A 20,916-nucleotide genomic window follows, 5' to 3' on the forward strand; every position below is an offset into this window, starting at 1 on the left:
TGGATCTATTCCCCATACCGAGGATTGTGGGGAAAAACACACAGATGAAGGAATGACAAAAGAGAAAGTTAAGAAAGGAGAAGAGTTGGAGAAGAAAAGAACATACAAAGGTAGTGGAGGACGTTGAGGATATGAAAGAACAGAAGGTGAAGAACGCGAGACAAATGAGTGGGAAAATAATGGAAAGGAAGATGAGGAGCTTTAAAGAACTGTGTCCAAAGTGATGGAGGAGAGAAAAGTAAGTGGTTGGCAAGAGAGTAGAGGAGATGGAGGAGAGACAATGGAGGAGAAAGAGGAGGAAGAAGAAGGATGAAGAGTTAAGTGGAGAGATTATATTGTGATCAGCACCAGAGCTGATGGAGAAGCTGAAGGACACAATTACTCTGAGCAGACACTGAGCCATGACCCCGACTTTAGGAGATTTAAAGTGTTCAGAACAACCACCATTACCTGTTAATCCACATTAATGGCATTCACCTGCACAGCTGGACACTTTCACATGAATGTTTTACCCTCTGCAACATTTGACAGTGTCAACAAATGCCCTGAAGCAGAAGAAGTGTTTTGTCCTACTTGTTTCCTCAAGATTGCTCATCAAGACTGATTCTGGTAGGTCAAATTTCAAAGTTTATGTTTGACCTTGCCAACAGCAGCTGAGAAAAGAAAAAAAATCTCACCACAAGGTTCATAAGTTGTTTGACTGTATCACACAATCGTCCTCAGCAAAGTCTGTCCAGTTGTCTTGGAGATGTAGATGTGAAGATTTGGGACGAATGACTGAAAGCTCCAGATCAGCTACTTATCGACCTTGTGGTGAGATTGTTTTGATAACAGCTGATTTCAAGGTGACGAATGAACTTTTGACCTCAACGTTGTACGCAACATGATTGAGAAGAAAGTCCTCAGAGTGCTCTGAAAAATGTAAACATCTACATGTTCCATGACAAATGGGCAAACTGGTGAGGATTGTGTAATATGATCAAATGGTCCAGAGCAGCTAACGATGGACAGTGTGGTGAGATTGTTTTGTCGACAAGTTGAGGCACATTTAGACTGAGGCATCAAGTTGACATCTGAATGTATCCCTCTGGTTCCACTGCATGAACTGATTCAACATTAATAATGAAGTCTTCTGACCTGTCTTGGTGTTTCCTCCTTTGTATCGGATCCTCTGAATAGCTTCCAGCATCGCTTCCTTGTTGCCATGGGAATTGAGCTGGAATTCTGTGCGAGCATCGTCACTGAACTGAACAATGGCCACCTGGAGAGAGACGGAGACAGACAGACGGATGAGTTCACTAAGTTCAAAGCACATGTTATATAATAGTTTATAAAGTTAAAAAAATTGAGTGCTCAGGTTCATTGTTTTCTCTTCTTCCACAACAAAAAGCAAGAAGACAAATTACTCCAAGCAGGTCGTGCAGCATTAACTGAGGGCTTTGAAGCCAAATTACTGCACTCTGGGTCCAAAAATCGAATCCTTTTCCTCATTATCACCTGCAATTTCTGCATTTATACATACTGTAGAGCAACAACAGCATCAAACAGATGCTGGCTTTGTTCGCTGGAGGAAATACTGCAATTATACAAATGGAGTGTTTCTAAACAGCCCCACAAAGTGAATACTGTACAGATGGGAAAGCTGAACCGTGCCTGACACATAAGAAGCCAAAACGTGACATTTTCCCCCGAGTCTTTAATTAAAAACGCTTTGAGCAGCATTTGCAGAATGTTAAAGGTTTTATAGGTGAGAGAAGTAATAGGTCACAGATTTGACTAGTTCTCACCTGGTCAGTGCTGGGGGTCTTAATATTTTTCACACCGAGCAGATGAAGTTGTCATGATGTCAAATGGGAATATTTAGGCCCTATTTTATGTGTGTGTGTTTGTGTGTGTATGCGTGTTCAAACTCCCAAATCAGAGCTATAATCAATCTAATTGCCTTACTCTAAGAGGGGAGAACAACTACCATTACCTCCAGACTGCTAATGGTGCTGTTCTTGGCTCAGGGCAGCCTACTTTTACCAGCCAACTCTCTCACATTACAGCCAGTGTTTTGTGTTTTGATTTTTTTGCTTTGCACTCGGTAGCCTACAGCCAGAGGGCTATGGGACATGGTGAGGGGTAGCAAACAGCTTAACAGCAGACGTTCCACAAATGAAAGAAATGGGTTTAGCAAAGCACCTCTACAGTGTGACAAATGAACACGCTGAGCTCGGCTGATGTATAGCGGCGGGCCGTGCAGGCAGGAAGCACAAAGAAATTAGTTCACAATGACAATAGCGAGGTACTGCCCCAGGTTAAGGCCTGGCATTACCTATTGATGACCCTGATACAGTACACGAGAACCATTCTGAGGCAGTGGAGATGGTAATAGTCACTGTGGTAATGTGATTTAGTATTACTTAGTTTCCTAAGTAGTCAAGTTGATCAAGAATCAAGTGTATTTGTCAGTGGTTGAACAATTTGGTGTTTATCCTGGCTTTTACTGCATCTCCACTTAAATTATTACGACTATTCCTGCCAAAGAAGAAATGTTTTCTGGCACAAAACACAAAGGCAGCAAATGAGCGGAGTTAATCGAATACTGCGCAGCAACAAAAAAGTCCATCCAGAGAGTAAAGATTCACTCACCAGCAGTTTTCAAAGTTCTCTTTCTTTCCTCAACTTTTTTAATATAAATACAAGTGTGATACATGTGATCATGCTGATTTCTCAGACCAAGCAAACTGGGTGAAATTTTTCTCCAAAGCATCTTCACACTATCAATGAATTCTAACAGCAGCAGCATTTCTCAACCCGACAAAAAAAAGTACATGGGTTGAAAGGAAGAGAAATGTTCAAGATTCATTATTTTAGCAAATGTACAACAAATGTCCATATTTCTATTTCTGTCTGAATTTTATCAGTGAGAGTGAAGCATGAAGGAATAGCTAGTAGGTTACACAAAGCAAAGCTGTAGACCTTGAGAGGGTTCAGCACCCAGTGTCCTTAATCATCTACTGAATGAAAGTAGTTTCAGGGACATTTGAGAGGAAATTAAAACTCTATTTTTTTCCTCTTCCTCTTTTGGATATGGGCAGCTTTGCTCATACAGCACATGAGACTGTGTGGAGGAGTGGAGGGAGCAATGTTGTTGAATGTATTATATGCAAAGTGTATTCAAAATCTTTAATCTTTCTTTTCTGGGAAATATAAGAATATATATAAATAGAATATAATTAAAACACTTTCACCTCTGTGAATGGCCTTTTAACCCACAGATTATACTAAGATATATAATTTCTTTATTTCATCATTGTTATGGTTTTCAGTGTGGCTACTTTTGGCTAGACCCTTATCATCTGCTCTACATTGCATTTTCCATGAGCATGTATTTTTCACGAGGAAAATGCTACGTCAGAAGGGAAATAAATGAAAGAGTGAACACAAATCAAAAGTCTTGTGCACATTTGTGTTTCTGTTGGTTGGTTGGTTCTGTGTATACAGTAATTTTCACTAGACATAGACATTTAGACTAGACACAAGAACCACTAGCAGTCATAAATGTGAATACCAGCACTCCAGGGAGACTCAGTGTAGCATTAGTCATAGCAAAGTGGTCTAGACTGCATTCTCACATTTTCAGGTCCAAAATCGGTCCCCAAGTAATGATGCGTATGGGAAAAGGGAGGTAAGAATAAGTAAAAACTGGGGACATAAATGTGGTCACGTGTCTGACCTGGGTGCCATCTGGTCCAATCAGATCCAGCGATCCCATGGTGCTGTAGAGGAAACGTGTGATCTTCAGGAAGTTGTCATCGCCAATGGACCAGGAGCCGTCGACCAGGAACGCCAGGTCAGCCTTGGCCTCCTTGCACACTAGAGATACAAACGGGTGGACATACAGCTAATATACATTGATTTAGCCAGCACATCATTTTGGACACTGCATTTTAAAAAAGTAATATCATACTGAATGAAGGTCAGTGGGGGACAAAGCAAAAGCTGAATGTTAACTGGATGTCTAATATATTCAGATATGCAAAGTATGCACTGCAAATATACATCCTCTGGAACAAGGTAAATATGCAAAGACTGGATCATCAGATTAATCTGCACATGTAGAGTTTATAAGATTTTCCCGGGAACAACCTACTTTATTTTCTTAAGAGACAAATATTTTCATAGAACTTCATAATTACAGCATGTGTGATTGTCATTAAAGTCCAGTTAAAGGTCAGTTGGAATAACTTTTGATTGGAGGATTTATGTGGCTACATTGGATCCTTTACATACAACTAAACTGCAACAGCAAATACATTTGCTAAAGTTAACCACAGACAGGACTTACTGCAATCTCCCCCTTTGCTTTTGGTACAGCCTTATCTCTTTCTTCTGTCGATCACTTTGTTTAATTCTCTTCTTCTTGTTCCCTTCTCCCAGTTACAGACAGACACACACCCATGATTTGTCTTTTGTCTCTCTTTGTGCTTGTGTCCTGAGTAAAGGTTGCCTGTCATTACGGACAGCCGCACTGGTCTGACAAAGGTCAGAAACAGATAGAAATACCTACAGACGGGCTCAGCAGGTGTGACGGTTCATGTCTGAGGACTTCTCCCTGCAGGTTAGCCTTTAATCTGAGGCCATCAGACAGGGACACAGCATGAGGATCGTCTGGGTACAGGGTGTAAGGTCTGACAACGAACTTGCTTTTCCCTTATTGTAATTTTTCTAAGCTTGTCAAGCAAAATTGAGAATATTTGGCCTGGCATATCTCTGCTTCAATTGCAATTATTTTAGTGTTAATGTACAGTAAAGGATTATCGTTATGCAGTAAGTCATTCTGATTGAAGTCGTTTTTTTAATTTCATGTAGTTGAGCCCCCCTCAGACCCAGCAGCAGGAATAACTCAATGACCTACAAAATTGGTGGCTCACACTGGTTTCAAAGGAGGAAAGTGGATCAGGCCATTCAGGTCGCTATTGGTGTTTTCCAACTGAACAAAGTTCACAGTTGTGTAAAGAGCAGAGAGTGACATAAAATAGCTGCCCTATTAAAAGTCAGTAGTTCAATTACTTTTTCTTTTCCTGTATCAAAATCAAGTCAGAGAAAATTTGCTTGTGCTGGCAAGTGTGGTGTTGATCTTTGTTTCAAATTTAAGAGCAAAACGACAGCCCTGCATACTTTTACAGGTTACAGTTTCCCATGTAGCAGTATCTAAATCAGATTTCTGTTGCTCCCAATCCTAACACAAATCATTTCGATGTATGCTATCTGCCAACAAAGACCACTAATCCAATTTCACAGACACATTATTCTTTAACACACAAACTTTACTCAAAAATGCCGTCCTTTAACTCCCGCGCCCTGCGCTGCCGTGGCCCCGGCTGCCCCCGGTGCAAGGTCCTTCATAACCAAAGTCAAACTCAAAATATTGCTGCTCCTGTGCTCAGTCGTGTGTCTTCTGTCCAGCCCCCAGAACGGAGAGCACGGATCAGCCGACTCACCGCAGCTGTGCCGGTCATGCCCAGCTGGCACTGAGCCAGCACTGCCAAAACCACGCTCACCTCCACAAATACCATGTTCAAATCATACAGTCATATTCAATCAGAGCGGGAGGAGAGCTGTTTTCTTCTGAAAATTTATGAAAGAAGGCTTGTTGGGAAATGGTAATTCGCTTTTCAAATGACCTTGCTCCTTCACATTGTTGATAACTTGCTCACGGACTGAATGAATGAAGTGATTGTGTCATCAGGTGCCGTGCATTCATGCACACTGTTTAGGCCTACGCTCAGTTGCTTTCATCTGTTCTACGATTATCAACAATATAGCAATTGTCTGCTTTGCGATTGTGAATTCATCTGTTTGTGTTTCGCATCTTGCTCACCTTCCTTAGCAGGCGGGATGGTGGGAGGGGGCTCTGTAGTGGGTGGTTCAGTTGGAGCCTGAGTGGGCGCCGGCACTGGACACACACACAGACACACACACAAACACACACACAGACATACGTACATACAAACAGGAACACAAGACATGGTCATTGATCATAATGGCAGTGACAAGTGGCACCATCATCGGGCTTATCTACTACTGACTGCACGCACACACACACACACACACACACACACACACAAACACACACACACACACACACACACACACACACACACCAGTCAATAAGCTGGCAACATGAGAGATGGGAATAGGCTGTTTCTTTTAACCTGAAAGTTTCTTTACCCTCCTTGTGCCTCTGACAGCTGACTTGGGAACCTGTTAACAACCTAACTGCACATGAGCAATCCAGTTGTTGTATTTTGTCCTCTATCTATATCTCCAGCAGTCAAACTTTAGTTTTCTACTTCCATATGCTCTATATCTCTCCCCACCCTCCTAAAAGCTGGGCACAGCAGAAGTGCTATTTTCATCAGTCTTGTCTGACCAGCGGCTGTTTTTCAGAGTCAAAAACTGCCCCAGGTTAGGGAATGCCTCAGTGCCAAGCCAATTACTTTGCAGAAAGTAGTGGGTTCTGTCAGACCAGAGCACAGAGAGTTAATCATCTTGGAAAAATTGTCGACCTCCATTATATGAGCCACATACTTCATGAAAGTAGATAAGATGATCTCAACTTTTATTCTTCCATGGTAAGATGGTTTCCTTGCTCTACTGTGCCCTCCTTGAAATAAACACTTAAACACTTAACACTTACAGTACTTACCGTGCAATTTTAAAGTGCAATTTTGGGATAGTTGTACATTAATAAGTATTTTCATTTTATACTACTTGACTTCAACTCCACTACACTTTTGCAAAAGTGTACTTTTTACTCCACTACATTGGCGTGACAGTGTAGTCACTAGACATATTACATATTTTACATATCCCGTCCATAGAGGGAAATGATCATCTTATAAAATATGATGTATTGCTGTAAAATAAACTGCCCAGCAGTATATAACAGTAAGTAGTTAAATGATATCCATCTCCACCGACTACAACATTAAATCTCTGCCTATAGTCAATGCATTTAAAAATAGACCTGTAAGACTTCCGTAATAATTTAGCACTCTAAAACGAGCCATTCGGCACAATGAGCACTTTTATTCTGGATTCTTGAGCACAATTTCCTGATAACACTTAAATGCATGATTACAGTACTTGCAATGGAGTGTATTTATATGGTGGTTTTATGACTTTTACTTAGGTAAATGATCTTGATACTTTCGTCAGCAGTGTCTGTGGACCTGCCAAACTGTACAGTTTCCTGTTGAATTTAACCCACAGTTGTCTATTCAAAATCCGTGGATCAACAACATTGATTCAGGAGTGGTGTGTGTGTGTGTGTGTGTGTGTGTGTGTGAGAACATCTATCTATCTGTAACCCCGGTTGTTAGCTGAACCCCCCCCAGTCCCTGGAGCTGTGTGCTTCAGCTCATCAGCTGACCAATGAACTGCTTCAGCAGAATCTATCCTCACTGGAGAAAGAGAGATAGAGAGAGCGTGATGGAAGAGAGAGAGAGAGAGAGAGAGAGAGAGAGAGAGAGAGAGAGAGACCACAGCTAGGGAAGTTGAGGTAAAAGAGAAAGTAGAGGTGAGACAGATGGATGGTAGAAGGTGAATAAAAGGGGCACAGATGGACAGATGGGGAAAGAGACATAAAGAAGGACTGATTGGATAAAATGAATCTACGGGGAGAACATTGAGACAGAAGAAAGAGAGGAGTGGGTGAGTGAGTGAGTGACGGTGAACCCCCTGAAAAAATCTTGTCAAAATATTGAAATAAATGGAAGGAACATTAAAACTTAACAAATTTTCCCTTCAACACTTTCTGTCCTGAAAACGAAGGCGACCATGAGAACACCGTCATACATGTACATACAATATAGAAAACATTTGCAACATACACGTCATGTCAGTGATAGAGACTGACGGTCCCTCCATCTCTTGCATCTGCGTGTGAACGCTGATCTGGTATTGGCTGCTGGGAGTGAGGTCATAGAAGCACCGACGGGAAGCACCACCCCCCAGGCTTAGTTCCTGCCTTTGGCCATCTGCAAGTAAACAACAAACCAAAAGTATTCATATCAAGAGTCACACAATAAGCTCCAACTCATCCAATCTCTTAATGTCACATATAAATGTGACACATGAACAAACACTTAACCTGTAGCTCGTGCAGCTTTATGCCTCCATTGCACCAAAATCTAAGATAACTAGACAGTTCTGTATTTATAAAAAGATGGTAGGAAAAACATCATTATATCCACTGAAAAATGAATCATATTATTGATTTATTTCCTCTCTCTTGTCAATTTCCTTTGGACTGCAGACAGGCTCTTCAAAACAACCACTTTCAATTTAGTGTTTGTTTTGAAAAGCTGTAGACCGACAGCATCACAGGAAAAAAAAGATAATTTATGGTGGCAGCCAAAAAGAGACAAACAGGAAAATGGAAATGCAAAAACACACACAAACACACACACACACACACACACACACACACACACACACACAAGCACACACACACACACACACACACACACACAAGCACACGCACACACACACACACACACACACACAAGCACACGCACACACACACACACACACACACACACACACACACACATGCACTAATAGCCGTCGTTTGTCAGTTTCATTAGTCTAATTATATTCCCTAATGTGTCTCTCATGTTGGAGAGTGACAAATTAGCCCCCGCACACAGGAAACAGCCACAGATAAAGTTTAAAGAAATGGCTGCCACAGACGGTGTTTAAGCAGCTGGTAGCCGGCTGGCTGTACCTGGATTAAACCAAATCTCTAAACTTCAGCTACAATATCCGGCTACTGCACCGGCAGCAGGGAGAGACAAAGATAGAGCAAATAGCAAATTTTGAGGGGGAAGAAAGATGGAAGAGATAATTCTTCTTCTTTCTTTTTGTCATAAAAAAGCAATAAAAGGTGTACACACATCGTTTACTGTTCATATTCCACTCTATAAAATCTCTACTTCACTTTAGTTTCCCATTTCTTTTAACAATCTACTGGAATCTGCGGAAATAAGTATCAACTATAGGCCTTTCTCACAAAGGACATGTGTATCTTATCTTTCTCAGGTGTGGCACTGTCACTCACCTTCAGGTAAAAATGACTTCTGTCTCATTGATATGCCGAGGTGGACCCAAAGCCCAAATATGAGTCCAGTAATCAGTTTTATATTCAAAACAAGTGCATATGCTGTTGTTCCTCAATTTCTACAACTTTTTGCAAAATTTTAAAAAGGGTTAGTCAGGCCTGTTACAAGGTATTAAAATTTCTGTGCACATTTTCACGCCTGTGAGTCGACTGTTTGACTCTTTGTCCTGAGCTGTCTGTGACACAATGCCCTACTGCGCCAGCACAGTGGTGTCACTGAAATAAATGAGGCAGGACGCATCTTTTGCCACACAGCTACCAGTGTGAAAGCCCACCCCCACCTCCACGCACAACCTTTAGACTCTGCTGAGCAGAAGACTGCCAACCTGTACTGTCTTGTGCCCGTGCATCTGTTCTCATTATCCTCACAGGGATTTTTGGGAAAGTGAAAAAAATCCATTGACTGCAGTGTGGACTTTAGACATATTAATGACATCTAAAAAAAAAAGACCTTGATGAATAATTAAAAGTCAAAATCTAGGCATCAGCTGAGTCATACTTACATCAAATAAAACTATGACAGAGAAAATCAATCAATTTTTTTTTTTTTGCTGTAGATTTTATATGAACATGTGCTGCTCAACAAATAGCCCTCTAAGGAACATTTTTTGTAATGTCTTTCTTTCTTAAAGAGCTCCTTTCTTTGCTCCTACTTTTCCTCTTCTGTCTTCATCTTTTTATAACTGAGTAATTTGCACAATAAACAGTTTCTAAAGGTCATACTCTGTGTCTGTGTGGCTGTGACATGAGCTACTCAGAAATTTGGTTTCCTCCCATGTCATTTACTGGGGAGAAATTGTGTGCATATCATATCCCCCTTCCTTTGTGCAAACCATGAGATTAATGAAAATCCTTTGCAATGTAAATCACAACCATGCGAGAATGACAGAGATATATCAACTGTCAACTGTGTGTCTGTGCATGTACTTTAGGACTATTGCTTGTTCCCCAAAAATTTGCCTGAATGGAACTATACACTGTGTGCCATTAAAAGGTAAGTGTTTTTTGCTTAATAATTTTGACAAAAACCGTCTTGTAGACAAAACACATGGCTTATTTTATTAGTCTAGAGCTTGAGTACGGATTTTCTTTTTTGCTTATGTTGTGGATTCTGCGACTGACATTTTTAGTCTGAATTGGTTGTGTCTGTATTTATCGCTTATTTTTCGGAATCTGGGACTGGTTTTGATCCAATAGGGAAAATATTGGGTAAGCTTAGACAATATCCACAAAAAGTGAAGACGACAGCACAATGAGCCAGAGAGAGTCACGGGATCTGGGATCACAAATCCCCACAACTGGTGAACTGATAACATCGGATCAGGAGGAGTGGGATAGGATCCCGCCTGACATTGTCAGTGACGACGCTGTGATGCTTGTTGTGATGCACATGATTGGCAGACGTGATATGAGTGCTGCTAAATCAAAATCCAACGTCATTCTGTTTTTCATTTACATTTTTGATAGAAATTCAAATAAGAAATTACATTTCTTGATCAAAATCTATCTGTGCATTTTAATGGCATCCACTATTTTATTAAATCTTTTTATGGTGCGGTTAAAGGGTGTGACCCAGACCACATTTCAGCAAGCTCATAAGGTTACACTCAATCTGAATTCAGTCCACACATGTTGATAGAGTTAACACTTGTAGTGAGAATCCTGTCGGGTACCACATTCTCACACAAAGAGCAAAACTGATGAAAGCACTAAATAAAGAAATCATTTTTTTATTCACCACCTTTTCACACAAACAGCGATATATTATCGCTAGAAGCAAATCTACTTACTGAGCGTAGACTGGATGGAGACTCTGTATAATGTGGCGTGTAGAAGAGGCTGCCATTGGACGCACATGCTGTTGGAACGCACCTGGTATGTTGACAAGCCAGAGACGCCAAGGAACACTGGAGAGAATTGTGAAGGACAGAGAGATTCATTTAGCATAGTTCTCTTAATTCCTGTGGGGGAAGGGGAAAAAAATTCTGTGTTCATGTAAGAGTCACAAATGTACAACAGCCACTCAAACAACAAAGAAACTACTTCTTACAGTACAGACATCTCTCAGAGAATAACACCCAAATACTAAATCCAACCAGAAATGGAGGAATCTCTGTCGCACCTTTTCCAATTTGCTTACCATAAACCTGACCTTTTTCATTACTTTCTCTCACTCACTTGTCCAATAAGCACCCTCCACCATCCAGCTCCTCCACTCACCTAGAGAACTCAACACTCCAAAAGGGAGAGATGCTCCAAGTCCTGTGGATCCCGTGTCTGCACCAAACTACTCTTTATCCATTAAAACTACCTTGCATCTTATTTATGGTGCTCCAAAGTCTGTCATCTGAGACTAATTTTGCAAAGATATATCATTAAGTGACCTCCTTAAAAAGTTTGATTATTTGGAGATTAGTTAAATGACAATTCAAGGTCACCAGTAAGCATTACACTAGGGTTAGAGCACCGCTGTCTGTTTTGTGCATCAAATAGACGAGTGGCACTTTGTTGAACATCTCTTTGGTCTGCTGGCAGCAGGAAAAATAGCATCCATATAAAATGAAAATACAAATCATAAAGTTCCAAAATTAGTCAGGCTTGATGTTTTACTGTGATGTGAAGGAACAATGGTGTTTTGCAGCAAAATGCAAAACACCATGAGCAATTTAAATAGCTGAAGCTTGGATTCCAGTGTACCATATAGGTAATAAAACCTAAAAGCCCCACCCCCTCTCTCTCTTTCTCATTAACAGAATTTGCTGATGGTATAAAATAAAGTTGGCTCTTGTCTTGCACCAATAAATGGATATTTTATGCTGGGACCATATGGCAGGTGCTTTATTTTAAACACTAGTGAATAATGCATATGACAAGACATCATTCCTTTCAATAATATGCAGACATATACAGAGTCACTCACATAGACAAAGACATGCAACATGCAGACAAACGTGCACACACACGTACAACACATAAATATGAATGTAATCATGTAAAGATGCACGTGTGTTTACATGAGAACATAGAATTAGGTGCTGTGTTCGGTTGCAGTTTTCTCCACATGAAAATCAACTTGACTTGTTTGCACAGCTAAACAGCAGGTTCATGACAAACATGATCTAAGCATTTGGAATCGATTGGGCTAAATCCACAAGCTGGCTATGGCCAAACTGTTACAACCTTTGCAAAGTATCTTACACCGCTGATTGCAACTGGTCAACAATGTTGGTTCCAGAAAATATATTTTATTGTATTTCCAGTTATCTGGAACTTTGGAGTTACACGTGACTAAGAACGTCTAAGAACGATACAAACTCATTTTGGTGAGATTGTTTGTACTGCGAGGAATGGAGTGACTGTGAAGTGAGCAAAGCCCAGTTTATGCATTGAAAATAAAACTTGTGAACTAGGACAAAGGGAATGTAAAATGTAAAAAAAATTCAAATTAAGAAATGTAAACTGAGGATTCTTAGTGGTAATCGCTCATTTAAAATCCGAAGGTCAGAATAAGTATCCGAGTATCACGGATATAAACTATGGTGGACCATATGTAGAAGCTGCAATCAGTGTGCGTGTGTGCGTGTGTGCGTGTGTGTGTGTGTGTGTGCGTGCTGAAGTTGCCTGGATTTAAGCCAAACATTCACACCCATCTTCCTTCATGACCTGCACAACCTCAGTTCCCACAACACTATTTCTTCATTCTACCTCTGCCTGATTCTCTTCATATAATCCTTTCAGCGTGGAGCTCAAGTCAAACTTCTTGCACTTTTAGTCTTTAAAAAACATCATAAATGTATTTTCTGACATTGTGCAAATCCCACAATATTTATTGAGACAGCATTGACTAAGCACCCCTCAGTGGTCATGTGGAAAACTGATATTAATTGTAAACCTAAAGTGCTGCGCCTAAATACAAACTAACACTTCACTGAGGGGAAACAGTTTCATTGCATTCAATGGTCCCCAGGTACCAATAATTACCTGTATGCTACATGCTAGTGTGTGTAATTTATTGGTTCAAACATGCCAGTTGGCTCCCATGGTGAAGCTGCATTTAATGCAGTGCACCCTGGGAAATGTGTTACTGTATCTCCCTCATTACAATGAGAAATGCCGAACACATGTCCTACATAAATCAGAGTTTCACCAGAGTACAAATATGGACAATGAATTTAACTGCACTCTGTGAAATATGGGAAAATCTGACACATCTGAATATTTATCAGTGTTATGTGGATTTCCTGCAGCTGATAGAGAAAATATATCCTGCTGAGTGTTTAGTAATGAGTCAAGTTCTTAAAACCTGGCCAACAGTGAAGAAAAACAAACTGCAATGTGGCACACAATACAATAAGCACAAATAAAAGTCTAGAAAAGTCTGAGAAACCCACGTTTAGATAAAGCTTAAGTGTTATTTAGGTATTTCTACTGTATATTTACTGTTTACTGAATGTATAGTTATAAATAGGGCATATAAACTCCTTGTACTTTTAAAATAAATTTGCTAGGTTGGACAGTAGATGTACCATCATCAAGTGCTAAACCAGGCCAGCGTGTTAAGTTGCGAGTGATGAATCTACATGTCAGTGCCTCACACTTCCTCTTCATCTCATTATGAAAGCGTGTTTCATTATGACAGCTGTACAGAGACAGGAAGGCATGTGGGAATTGTCACTCATCCTCCAGGGGGACGATTAAAGAAAAGATGAAGGATAACACGTCACTGCAGCAAAAAGTTTGTGGAAAAATAGGAGTATATCAAAAGTCCATGAATGACCCTGAAATTAATCTCAACACTTTCTCTTCCCTCCTTTTCTTTCTAAAACCTTTCCAGGAAAATTCTTTGCTGAATACATAAACATGCATGAGAAATGTATGAGATGTTTAAACTGTGTTGAGTATGTTTGAGTTTATTTGCTAAAACCTTTCTCTCCTTCTCTCTATCACTCAGTCAGCCTCTCTCTCCCTCTTGCTTTCTCATTGTTTTGGGTGAGAGAAGCGTTGCGTTAGGTTTACTCCACCCACTGATACCAGATTTACATACATAAAGGATTGTTCTCACTGGCTGACTGGGATACATCCCTCTATCTATCTGTCTGTTTGCTAAGTCTCAATGGAAATTAGAGCGTATAGTATCAGCAGGTAGTTAATATGCATGTTGTACCTTTCCCACTTTCTTCAACCTACAGTATAGTCTGCTGCTTCTGCTGCTGCCTTGTTCTTCTCTTTCTAAGAATCACACTCCCTTGTGGCAAATTTAGACAGACTAAACTCAAGGTGCTGATGACAACCTCATTATGTTCATTCTGGAATGAAGCATTTTATTAACTGATTTGACTTTCCAAAAGTAAATCTGGTCATCCTCAGTGGAAGGTCAAATTAAAATTACTTATAAAAATCTTTGTTATCAACCTTTTACCTGAACAAACCAACTGTCACACAGACTCCTCCATTCATGTACAATATTTTTTTTTGGCCCTACAATATCAACACTGCTAAACGATGAGTTGTTGTTGAATTCTGCAATTGAGATATCATATACATCCATTTGATACCTACTCTTACAACAAAGTGTAAATGGTGGTGCATGACAAGGATGCTCACGTGTTTTAGTGTTAACAAGCTGTGGTTCGCTTTGTCCTGTCGGGTAGGAAGCTGTCACTTGAACGCTGTATTCTGTCCCACTTAGAAGATTAAGAAGGACCATGGAGTTCACGTCTTCCCCCACTGTTGTCTCCAAAACTGGTCCTGCAACTGAGGAAGACACACATACGTTTAAATGAGCACAGACAGAGAGGACATCACAGAATGAAAAAAGTCAATTTATGTAAGAAAGCACACTGTGATTCAAAACCACAAACAAGGATTGGTAGAACCAGTTTAATACCGATTAAGAAATACAACTTGCTGGTTTAGCGTTTGCAACTGAAATTATATATGTAAAAATGTGCAGGAAAGTAACTACAGCTGATATATACAGATATATATATATATATATATATATATATATATATATATATATATATGTTGCAGGTGCTATATAGGGAGAAACTGGCAACCTCCACAGACACACATGCAGGCACCAATCCAACAACAAAGATACTATGAAATACATATCAAAAATGCACAGACACACTTTCTCCTCTAGGCAACGGCTATAAAACTAAGATATAATAATAAAAAACCCTAATTAACGCAGCTTCTACGAATAACTGGTACAAAGCAATTTACAAAATAATAACAATGCTGCATGTATATAATAAAGGGCTTCATTAAAAAAAGAAATGCAAAACAAAAAATAAAAATAAAACAAACATAAATAAAGGAAGAGCGGTGTTATCTATACAACACACCATCCACTGAAGCACTTGTAAATACCACACAATGTGTGTGTGTGTGTGTGTGTGTGCGTGTGTGTATGCGTGTGTGTGCGTGTGTGTGTGCGTGTGTGTGTGCGTGCGTGTGTGTGTGTGTGTGTTTGTGTGTGTGTGTGTGTGTGCGTGTGTGTGTGTGCGTGCGTACCATAAATGGGCTGGTAAACAATCTTATAACCGACTGTAGAAGACTGAGGTGGATCCCAGGCGACTCTGAATCGGTTGTACCACTCCTCTGATACGCGGAGGTTTCCAGGAGACAGGAGGGGCACTGCCACAACACAAGACAGAATCACATTATAGAAGTGCTTCTCTGAACCATGCTCACATTTAGATTACAAAAAAATAAGCATGGCAAAAGTTTGACATGTTGAGCATTTCTGATATGAATTAAATTCTTTTAGAATGAGTTTTAGCATAACTTCTTATATTAAGTCATTTTACAGTAGACATATTTTGAAAGGCACTGATATCAGTTGTAGTTTGATTTGTGACTTTTGTTCCTAATAGCTGGTGACAGTACAAGAAAATCAAGGTATTTGTTGATGTAATACTTCAAACAAGTATTTTTTATTGTTTGTTTTCTTTTTTCAGACACTGCCAGGCCTGGTTGAATGTGAGTTCTCACAAAGTTGTTCACCCCTACAGATGCTGATTTATCTGAGAAGAGAATAGGAGTTCTCCTCCCACAAAAATATAAAATGGTGTCTGACTGTACATGACGTGTATCTTGGCTCTGATTTATTGCCTCTCTGATTGCCAAGCTGAGATAGGTCTTTTTATTTGCAGTATGGCAAAGCTGTAGCACCCTAGTCTAAACAGATGATGTATTTCTTCTGACATTTCAGTTCTCCGTACAATGTGAAGACAATCACTACTGCTCATGAGCGCTAATCAACAGAATGGTTTAGAAAATCAATTAGAGCAGGGCAAAATAATTTAATCGTCGCAATAATGAAAGGAGCTGCTGTAATTAGGAACGGCCTTCATTAAGACAATTAAGAACGCATCAGTATTTGTCATCGCTTTAATTTGCATTCTCCTCCAGGAACCTGGATGAACATGAAGCGAGTGCAATGCAAATGGACACTCTGCTCACTGTGATGAAATTAATTTTCATTAGCTTTCGGTTTTGTCAGATGCTTTCTCCTAAAGAGGGAGCTGAATCTTTGCCTAATGGAGAACGAGAAAGCGAGAAGCTGACCCCGGTGTTCCATCGTCTAGACAATTCCGTGTGTGAGCTCTGGAGGTTTGTAAGACTTACATGTGGATCCCATGGCGGAGACACTGATGCCGTCTTGTCTGTCCATGTACACGGGTGTAACTGTCACTTTGTACTGGGTGTCTGACAGTAAAGGCTCAAGCACAGCTCTCCTCTGACCTCCGGGAACCAATACCTACACACACACACACACACACACACACACACACACACACACACACACACATTTGGGCACATTAATGCATTTAGAGAGTGCAGGGAGTTTTAAAGCAAAGATGACTTCTGCTCTCTTGGGACAAGCACACAGACACACACACACACACACACAAAAACACACACACACACACATAAACTACTCTTCACCATATAGCAGAGCACATACAGAATATCCTCCTTTACTCTGCTGGTGTGGAGGGAATTTTGGAGGGAAAGATTAAGGCCAGGCTTAATTTGTTGAGACAGAAAGCGCCTGCAAAATGCTTTGTATATGTCGAGGGATTTAAACCACAACTGTTCAGGAATTCTGCTCACTACAGTTTAGTCAATAAAGTAATTTGAGGTCAATGGTGAGGCAGAAAAGAGCAGAGAAAAACCCATTACTGCTGGGGTTTCATTTGGGAGTGTAGCAGTTTGTTCTCGCTATGCATCTTTAGTATTCTTTCTTATAACTAAGGTACTTGTCAAAAAGTTTGAAGCAAACTACACTTCCACATTTAAATGCAGCTCGGTATATTGATGTTGCTTCTTTATAATACAATTGAATCCAGATGGATATATAGAACGGAAGCTGGACTGGCCAGTTTATCATTGACCTTGGAAAACGAATAGAAGAAAACAATTTCCACTCAAGGTCCACTTGCTCGCTTGTTCTGGAGCTCTCAACTTTATCACAAGGTCTCTGTTGAGACTTTAATTGTGAACTGTGCAAAAGCATGGAGACTGGAAGATACGGTTGAAAGCTGCAGAACCAGTAAGTAAGTGGACCTTAACTGAAGAACTAATAGTACTGAATTATTAATTTTTTATTGTTTCCAAAATCTTGATGTTACTCAGAAGTATTTCTATAGAAATTCTCATACAATACTCTGTCCAAAATGATACTCATCTTTCTCCTGCTCCTTATCTTATCAACTATGTCATTTTTAAACCAAAAATATTTGATATCATTTAATATTCATCTATTCTTCTCTATTCATTTGTCTTTTCCTGAAAAGGGTCTGCTTTTTCAAAACAAAACAGAGACGATTCCCTGACAAATAGTAAGCGTGTATGTGTGTGTGTGTGTGTGTGTGTGTGTGTGTGTGTGTGTCTGAAATAGTGAGAGAAACGGGGGAGGTGGGGGGTAAGGTATCAGGCCAATGCATCAGGAGGAGCTGTCCACTCTGACTGAGGTGCTGAAACTCCAGTCAAAGCAAGGAGGATCGTACACACACAAACAACTTAAAATACATAAACAAACAACCACCACCTTATGAAACACATAATTGTCTCCGCCATTCTTCTTTCCCTTAATCAGTCCCGCACACACATCTGCACCCAAACTTTCAGAAAGCGGTGCGACCCGAAGAAACTTTCATCTAACAGCTGGAGGACAGGCTTAAGCCTTTCTCCCGACTTTGTTTGGCTATTGTTTCTCTTTCTGTTTCTTTCACTCGTTTCTCTGCTGCCCTCCATCTCCGCTCCCTGTAAGGTAAATGGTTACTGAAAAGATAATGGAATGTCTTCTGGCTTGGCCTGGCCTCTCCATCTTCTACAGCACTGACACCACATTGGGAAATTAAAACAGGGGAGAGGGGGAAAAAAGAGGGAGCAAGGGGGGCAGATGGAAAGAAGTCAGTGGCCTGCGTGTGCATCAGTGAACAGGGTCAGCACATGGCACTGAGCTCGAGGGCTCTTACCACAGATCGAGGGATCGGGGAGCAGAGGCCGAGTGGACAGGGACTGTAAGTGTAATCAGTTTTGTGATTTGAGCAGATGCCCCGACACTGACCGCTGCAGTCGCCATCCAGTTGGCTGGAGGTGTGAAATAAAAAGCACCGTCCTCACAACTCCAGTGTAGTCTATTTCACGTAATTAGTGTCCACAACTCAGAGGGGGAGTTTGTGTGTGTTTACATGTGTGTGTGTGTGTGTGTGTGTGTGTGTGTGTGTGTGTGTGTGTGTGTGTGTGTGTGTGTTTGAGAGCTGCACTGGCTGAAGCGGCAGAGGACTATAAGAAGGACGAGGAAACGATTGGCATGTAATAGGGATCTAAAAATAGCCCTTCAAAGAGAAAAATTGTTGAAATCAAAATCCAGATCACTGCCAGTCCCTAAACCTCCAAATTGTTTTGATTAAGTTTTTCATCTGTACATAATTTAACATAAACAGCTCACAACTTGATCAACTCACAGACTCCTCTTGGTGGTCGCCCCTGAGGCCAGCATAGGAGACCCTGTAGCTCTCCACGTGGGGGTCCTCCATCTCCCATGATGCCTCCAAGCTCTGGGTGGTCTCGTCACTCAGCTGAAGGTTTCTCACAGCCAGACGTGCTGCTGTGACACCAAATCCCACACAGTCAGTCACTGTACAAAGTTACCGTCAGATCTATATTGACATCAGACCTTGGCTTAAGCTGCATTTTAATGTGGTTTGGTAAACTGGGTTAGAAAAATGTCAGTGCGCCAAAAGAAAATCATAACAGCTATTGTTAAACCGCCAACATGCTTAATCACCTGTACAAAAACTGGATGGTAAAATGGCAGTAAAAACTGGCTTTAAAACAAAGTTAATGTTCCTCTTTGGATGAAAATAAGCGTGAGGGTTTCATACATAATGCAGCCCAGAACTACAATCCTTCATCTTGAGTTGTGATTTTCACAGAAGCACATGGAGTTTTAAACAAAGCAGATGCACCTTTGTTTTCAGTTTAGCAGGGACTTGAGTAAAGAACACGGCCTCCGGGTCGTCTCTGAGATAATGGAGTTTAAACTACATTTCCTGGGTGAAGACAACTTGGTAAACACTAGAAATGATCTTCTGAACTTTTTTCATTAGGTGCAACCTGCTTGAGATTGTAATCAGTGATTCTATTTTTTGGATTCTGCCAGTCTCTCCATAAGGATAGTTCTGGGTTTCTTTTTCCAAGTAAGTGATTTACAGTAGCACGTTTAAGGTTTCAACATTACTAACATTAAGGAAAATATACATTTCAAGGAACAATTTTAATCCAACCTGACCTGTCCCATCTCGTCACATCTCTACCAACACATTCTTACCTGTGGTTGTTGTAGCAATTGTTGTCATCATGGCCACTGGTGAAATACAGAGAGCACAAATCAAATAACAGTATAGAAAATCCCCCTCGACAAATCCCTGTATCAATTACTAAAGTAATTAGACAGAAATACATAACAAATTATTGATTGGAAAATAGATTTTCTTCTTCTGAGCGAAGCTGAGACTAACAAATCAATGCAAAGAGGCTCGGGCAGAGCTTTGCTTTGAACCCAGAAATGCACATTTTATTAACCAAAAAGACACACGTGGCAGGTCTCATCTGTTATATACAGCAGACATTGGCACTCTGGTGAGGAGGGTCATTTCTACATCAGTGCAACCAAGGGGATTTGAATTTACAATAAAAAATGTGTTTGTTCTGATCAGATTAAGCAACTATCAACTAATGAAAAGTTAAACATGTCACTTACATGTGGTCTCGATAACAGAGACAGTGTCACTCTCTGATTCGTCTTTGAATATAGCCATCAACATAACTTCATACTCAGTTGACGGACTCAGGCTGGTCAGGATGTACCTGTTATCAGTTCCACTCAGGATCACCTACAGAACACACACACACACACACACACACATACACACAGAGTCTCATATTACATTTGACTTCCAACAGCAGATATTTCAAAAAACATTTTATTATTTTAACTGAACAAAATTATTAAGGAAAGTTACTTCAATCTTCATAATGTCACACTGTCATCAACCACGCTTTGACCGGTAAAATCTGCGAATTACTAACTTCCCCATAAGTATCAGTGAAAAGTGTAAAAACAAGCCAAACTTAATAAGTACCTCAGATGTTTTATTATTACACTTTGTTATGCTGTAATTCAAAGTGCTGATTCCATTTTTGGTTGACTTTTCTGTTAC

The 20,916-nt window shown here is 40.3% G+C and overlaps 1 protein-coding gene across 8 annotated transcripts in view; it reads right to left on the reverse strand.

Annotated features, from left to right (window-relative positions):
* Positions 1-20,916, reverse strand: part of col14a1a (collagen, type XIV, alpha 1a) — a 107,986-nt gene that overhangs the window by 47,180 nt on the left and 39,890 nt on the right. For 7 of the 8 annotated variants that reach the window (XM_035643844.2, XM_035635877.2, XM_047332685.1 and 4 more), the window contains 11 exons: positions 20,457-20,589; positions 20,025-20,060; positions 19,159-19,301; positions 16,811-16,943; positions 15,695-15,817; positions 14,777-14,926; positions 10,963-11,079; positions 7,884-8,030; positions 5,870-5,944; positions 3,722-3,861; positions 1,138-1,261 (listed from right to left, as the gene is read on the reverse strand). In XM_035643844.2, the coding sequence (XP_035499737.2) occupies positions 1,138-1,261; positions 3,722-3,861; positions 5,870-5,944; positions 7,884-8,030; positions 10,963-11,079; positions 14,777-14,926; positions 15,695-15,817; positions 16,811-16,943; positions 19,159-19,301; positions 20,025-20,060; positions 20,457-20,589 (1,321 nt within the window). The remainder of the gene's footprint in view (positions 1-1,137; positions 1,262-3,721; positions 3,862-5,869; positions 5,945-7,883; positions 8,031-10,962; positions 11,080-14,776; positions 14,927-15,694; positions 15,818-16,810; positions 16,944-19,158; positions 19,302-20,024; positions 20,061-20,456; positions 20,590-20,916) is intronic. The other variant, XM_047332687.1, reaches the window with a different exon arrangement.

The sequence above is a fragment of the Scophthalmus maximus genome, chromosome 1 (assembly GCF_022379125.1).
Source record: "Scophthalmus maximus strain ysfricsl-2021 chromosome 1, ASM2237912v1, whole genome shotgun sequence".
In the NCBI taxonomy this organism is placed as follows: domain Eukaryota; kingdom Metazoa; phylum Chordata; class Actinopteri; order Pleuronectiformes; family Scophthalmidae; genus Scophthalmus; species Scophthalmus maximus.